Source organism: Formica exsecta, unplaced genomic scaffold (assembly GCF_003651465.1).
Source record: "Formica exsecta isolate Colony F162 unplaced genomic scaffold, ASM365146v1 scaffold692, whole genome shotgun sequence".
Lineage (NCBI taxonomy): Eukaryota > Metazoa > Arthropoda > Insecta > Hymenoptera > Formicidae > Formica > Formica exsecta.
In genome coordinates this window covers 3,994-9,873 of record NW_021853458.1, presented here as the reverse complement: position 1 = coordinate 9,873, position 5,880 = coordinate 3,994, and the positions used below count along the sequence as shown (strand labels likewise).

The following is a 5,880-nucleotide window of genomic DNA, read 5'->3' as shown; positions in this document are numbered from 1 at the left end:
CCCGCCCCCACGTCCCCCGCGGTCATCTTTCTATCTCTTTCCAATCATATTTCTGTCCTTTTCTCTCTCTCTGTCTGTCTCTTTCGCGCTCATGAAAATGGGCTATAACCGGCCTTACTAGACGTGCAACGGAATCGACGAGATCGCCCGGGAGATGACGCTCGGCTCGATCGAGGTTTCTCCCGGCGCGACTCGACCTTGGCGTGACTCGACCTTGACGCGACTTGTTCCTCAGGGGGGGGGGGGGACGGCGATCCGCTATCGCGATTCTTTAGGAACGCGCGTCGCTTCTAGCGCGCGATCCGCTCGCGGACGCCGGGTATCCGACGTCGAGAGAGACGGAGGATCGTCGGAGGGCGGTCGAACGGAGAGAGGAACGGTTAACGCCGATACGAGCGCGCTTATCGCTCGAGCCAGACGGCGAATCGTCGAAAGGTCGTGAAATAAAGAGAGATCGTTTTTTCGCGCGAGCGGAGGAGCGTTTTTATTGTTTCCTTTTACAACATTTTTAATATATTAATAATACAATATTTGATATATATTAATAATGCAATAATACGAGTACGCGGAGAAGCGTATCACGATTCCCCGAAGAGCAGAGCCTGCAGCTCGCAATCAATGAGATCGTTGCGGTCGAAGTTCTCGTTATCGCCGAATCGTGAGCGCCTGCCGCGATATCGAGAAAACGAGTCAGCTTATTATCCACGTGTGCGGTTAAACCGCTTAAAGATGTAACGATGCGGTTGACGCAAAGTTCTAGGTTTAATATAGTTAGAACGGTGCTCTTCGATACGGCCAGACGAACCTTGGGCGTTTCGAGACGGAATATTCGGAGATTGTTGAGTTTGCCGAATCGCAGCGTTAACTGTTCGATGTATATCGGCGCCAGAGGACGCGTCTCATCGCGCTTGTCGGAGCTGAAATACGATAGAAGTGTGGATCGTAGATCGAGCAGTTCCTTCCACATATCCGGCGTTAGCGAGATCTCCTTGCCGTGGCAATCTCCAAGGACGATCTCCACAAAAGAGGGTCGACTAACGTTAACGCTGACTTCGAGATGTTTGTATGCGGTTTTGGTTAATGGATAGCGTCTTCCTAAGATTCTGAGCGGTCGCGCGATCGAGACATCCGCGTCGCGTCTAGGCATCCGGTCGCGATCTCGTCTGAAAATGGATGCGGGAGATAAGACAAACGACGCTAGTGGATTATTAGTTCGAATAAATGTTTAATAGTCTTACCCATTGTCCTGTTTAGCTCTTTTAGCGTATCCCGCGCTATCCTCGCGGTCTCGCTCGGTTAGTCTCAATCGATCGTCAAACGAGTGCTGCTGTTGCGGTAGCCCCCCCATTGTCGCGTACATTATCGCTCGTTTTTTCTCGTTCGTAGGTTTCGGCGTTCTCCGTCGACAATGAAGCGCTTAACTGATGGATCGTCTTTATATACTCGCGTAGAGATCGCTTCTTCCCCTTTAGTTACGATATTCGTGAATTCGTTGAAGGCATAGAACTGACGTTTGGCGAAAAAATACAGATTGCAGTCGATATCGAAAGGCCGACGTTATCGCGGGCGGTATTCCAGGAAATATATCTTTTAACGGAGCGTGTCTAATGACTATCATGCGACACTCGTCGATCTCCGCTACCTTGTCGTCGTCATAGATCGCGTAGGTTCATCCCGTGTGCGTGTTTATCGCAGCGTTATTCTTAACGTTTCGGAGAAGTCCGATATCGTGGAGATATCTCGGCCAACCCGATTTTAGCTTAAGGCTGGGATATTCCGCGAGGTAGATCGAATCGTCCGCGAATAGCGTGAGATCGCCCGAGGGTTTTCGATACGCGGCAGATAGGCGCGTGAAATTCGCCGGGAGAAACGCCGCGTAATCCGTGAGCGTCATGGGCCTACCGTAGCGTCTCTCGGTTACATCGATCGACCACACATTGCGACGATTAGCTATGTACAATCGATGATTGTATTCATTATCAGCGTGATTCATTATCAGCGCGGCGTCCACGCGCCGCAAAGCGCAGAGATCCGCGCATGCGGGGTCGATTGGCGCGACGCTCGTCGTAGCGGGCGCCGCGGTGGTCGCGGGAGTCGCCGTCGGATAGTTTCCGTCGTCGTGAGACCCGTACAGATTCTGTATAGCGAGAATATTCTCTATGCTCAGCTTAACCGGAAATTGATTCTCGATGTCGGGTATATACGGGAACATTATCGAGTCGTTGCGCCTGCTGTGTTGCAGACCCAAAGCGTGGCCGATCTCGTGCGTTAGCGTTTGCAACAAATGGTGCGTGTTGGGAGGATTTTTATTTAGATACACGTGCCACGGTTCCGAATCGTCAACGTGTACCTCCGACGCGAAATCGGTCATTCCCGAGGGAAAGAACGCGTGAGCTAGGGCTCCCCCGGAACCGTCGAAGGTCGCCGGGCAAACGCCGATGTTCCGGCGATTCGCGTAAGTGTGCGCGCCCGTTCGATACGATATCAATATATCGGGTTGCAGCGGGTCACGCGCGAAGGTTAGCGACGAATTCACCGCCCATAACGCGAACGCCGCTTCGGCCGTTCGCGAGAGTTCCTCGCTAGCTACCTGGAAGTTCCACGTGAGACGCGTTTTCGGCCATTTTCGCGAGATCGGGCTATACGCGCGATCGGGAATGTCCGCGAGACCGCATCGCGATTTGCGCATAAGGCTAAGCGTAACGGCGTCTAACGTGCCGTTTCCCGATAATTGATAGTATTCCTGAAACAGCGACAACGCGCGACGCAGAGATGTCGCGTTATCGGACGACAGCGATTCTCCGTCGTTCTTTAGAAAACCGTACGCGCGCAGGAAGCGGAGCACCTCGGCCTTCTCCGAGTCGACGGGCGCGGCGGCAGTCGCGGCGACGAGCGTCGTCGCTAGGACGAGAAGAACCGTCCTCGCGTTAGTCATTGCACGGAGCGGGAAAAAACGCGGGAAACTATCGAGAGACGCCGGGCGCGATTGATTCGCGCGTTCGGCGAGACGCCTATTTTTGTCATCGGCGAATTCGACGCAGACGCTCGTACCGCGGCATCCGCGCGTCGATCCTTATAAACGCGAGATCGTTTCGAGAAGCGTCAAAGTATTTTCGCTCGCGAGATAGCGAAGTGACGAGGCCACGAAGCGCGAAATGGCGAAGAGCAAAGTGGCGAGGTGCGAAATAGCGAGAGTTAAAATGGGTCGCGAACTGCTCGATATGGAACGAATCGAGCAGATAATTAACGCGGCCGATTATATTAATGTAAACGGAGATTTAATCGCGATAAAGTCTTACGTTTTGGGAGATCTCGCCTCGGATCTGCGCGAGGAGGCGCGAGGTGTTATCGAGAACAGTCCGGATTCGTTCAGACTCACCTTTCAGTTGAATAGAGACATCGATATCGCGCGTTTAATGTAAGTATTCGATTGGAATTTTTTATAATACTTTTTATAATAAATTATAATCTTTTAATAACCATTTTACTTTTTTACTTTAGACAACAGATAGAGGACTGTATATGAACGGCGCGAGAATCGCTCTACGATTTAGTGACGAAGACGAGGACTATGCTCGCGCAGGCGCAAAGCGTTCACAGCGCGTTGCGCGACGCTCGCCGACGCGACGTCGCGCAAGCCCCTGAGCAATTCGAGTTTCGCGATCGCGACTTCGCCGTCCCTGAGTTGATCGACAGGCTTTGCGGACGCGAAGATAGGCGAGTCGTCGCGTCACCGATCGACGAGGAGCCCGAATCGCGGCCGATCGACGAGGAGCCTAAATCGCAGCCGATGGAGGACGAGGCCGAACCGTCGACGGTGAATGAGGATGAACCGCCGGCGAGTGTACGATCGGAGGGTTACGAGCCCGAATCGCAGCCGTTCTTCGAGCTGTAACTTTACACGCTAATAAAATTTGATTTTTGTTCGTACTTATATACTTCGTGTATCGCACGCGCGCATTTGTAAAATATGATTTTTTTACGAATAAATGCTATATATTAAACGAAGCGTCGATTCTTTTCGCATCTCTTTCCTTCTTCGATATCCTCTCGCTTTCGCGCTATCCTTCTTTCGCGCCTTTCGTAGTAAAATCTCGATCAGCCATTTTTTCTTCTCGTGACCTTTGACGTAGATCCTTATCGTCGAATCGGGGCTAGATTCTCGGCATACGGCGTCTCGAACGAGTCTTTCCATCGACCCGTAATTCACGTATCCGTCATTCCACTTTAGTTGATGATGGTTAGATGTCAACCAACATCTTAACACGGCTACTTCTTTCGCGACAAATCTCTCGTTAACTACGAAACCTTGAAGATCGACGAAGATTTGTGCGTCCATCGTCGTCGTTAGCGGTACTCGAAGTGTTCGCCTCTATTATTCTCTCTTCATATTTTTTCGAATATCATCGCGCTTACACGATTCTGCGCACAACGTTGGTGAGTGGATTGTACTCCACCACTCGATCGTGAATGATAAGACTGTGGTATTAGAGGGGATGTTTTCCTTGCAATCGAACTCTACGCGAACGTCCACGGTGCTCTTGATCGTCGACTCGTTCTGTCGAGAACAGTCGATGACTACGAGCGGGCCGTGGACTAAAAATTTATTCAGATTTAAGAGCGCTTCGTCATTGTCGCATCCGTAGTACGTTCTTCGAAATTTCGAGTACATATCGTACAGCACTGCGACTTTGCGCTTATCGAAATCCAGATTCATGTCGTCGTAAGGATAAAAATCGGAATTAAGATACAGTTTGACATTAGTCAGTTTGCAATCGTCGAATAGGGAAGGCTCCTCGGATAGAACGTTCTTCTTTCCGGACTGTAGCGCAAAGGTAACGTATCGCGGTTTCTCGAGTTGCGTCGCCGCTTTGACAGCCCACGAATGTTTAGTCGTGCTCTGTAGAAGCGGAAACTCGTAGAGATCCCACGAGCGAAAAGCGACGCTCAGGTATCGTCCGCTATCCAACGTGCGCAATAACCTTAATTTATTAATATCGTTTAACACTATATGAGGCATTCGCCACTGTATCTTTAACAAAACGATTTTAGGCTCTTGCGTTTCGCGCGATATGATACAATTGTTATCGTTACGCGCTCGTATCAGAATAAGTTCGTGTCGCGCGTTGATCACGACACGCTTGTAATCCTCGCAAAAACCTAATAACACGTTGAGAGGTACGCAAAAGTTGAAATCGTTGATCAACGAATGAGTTACCGCCGATAAGTTCCATCCGGCGTTCTTTAATATCTTGCCTTCTTCGACTGTCAGCGACGCGTAATTCTTAATCGTGCTCGGTATCCCAATGTTTCTGCTTCGATTGATCTCCACACCGTCGAGCTCGTAGCGAATCTTCTCGAACATAAACGCCGCGCAATTGTTCACCAGCCTCGTCACGGACGCGATTTCCTCTTGCGCACTTGGTGACTCCTTCGACTCGAGTCTACCTTCTATGTAAAGAAAACCATCGCACGGTAACGTATACAGATCTTGCTGTTGTATAGGAATTCGTATCTCGTCGCTATTCCCGAACGTAGTATTGGCGTAAGGATTGTACGATGAGTTTCGATCTTGACGATACGATCGTCGAAGATCGGCTCCCCGCCGATGCTTAGAATGTCGCACATTCCGCTTTTACGGAGAAACGGTTCTCGGTACGACGAAGCCCAAAAAGCGCAGGAAAGCCGCGTTGGCGACGGTTAACCTTCCTTCCTTTTTCTTTCTCTTTTTCGCGTCTAGGGGCGACACGACAGCGACGACGGGCGCGTTTCTCGCATTTGACCCGTTCACTACGAGCATCGCGCGCCTTTCTATCGTCTTCGCCGCACGTGCAGACGAACCGTGATCTCTTCGCCGCGAAAATCGATTAGTCTTCCGTT

The 5,880-nt window shown here is 50.7% G+C and overlaps 2 protein-coding genes and 1 pseudogene across 2 annotated transcripts; all 3 read right to left on the bottom strand.

Moving 5' to 3' along the window:
- Positions 1 to 578: 578 nt before the first annotated feature.
- LOC115243145 lies at positions 579 to 1,348 on the bottom strand (annotated as a pseudogene).
- A 321-nt stretch (positions 1,349 to 1,669) lies between these two features.
- Positions 1,670 to 2,935, bottom strand: LOC115243144 (matrix metalloproteinase-24-like). Its single transcript, XM_029819896.1, has one exon. It carries the CDS (start codon positions 2,933 to 2,935, stop codon positions 1,670 to 1,672), a length of 1,266 nt encoding a protein of 421 aa, XP_029675756.1.
- Positions 2,936 to 4,375: 1,440 nt separating this feature from the next.
- Positions 4,376 to 5,522, bottom strand: LOC115243147 (the record flags this gene model as incomplete). The annotated part of the gene is made up of 1 exon (XM_029819898.1): positions 4,376 to 5,522. A coding segment is annotated over one exon (1,147 nt), but the record flags the coding sequence as incomplete, so codon positions are not given.
- Positions 5,523 to 5,880: the final 358 nt, after the last annotated feature.

What these genes read in the sequence shown, in the direction of transcription:
- LOC115243144 (XM_029819896.1), bottom strand. Translation starts at nt 2,935, where the DNA reads ATGACTAACGCGAGGACGGTTCTTCTCGTCCTAGCGACGACGCTCGTC.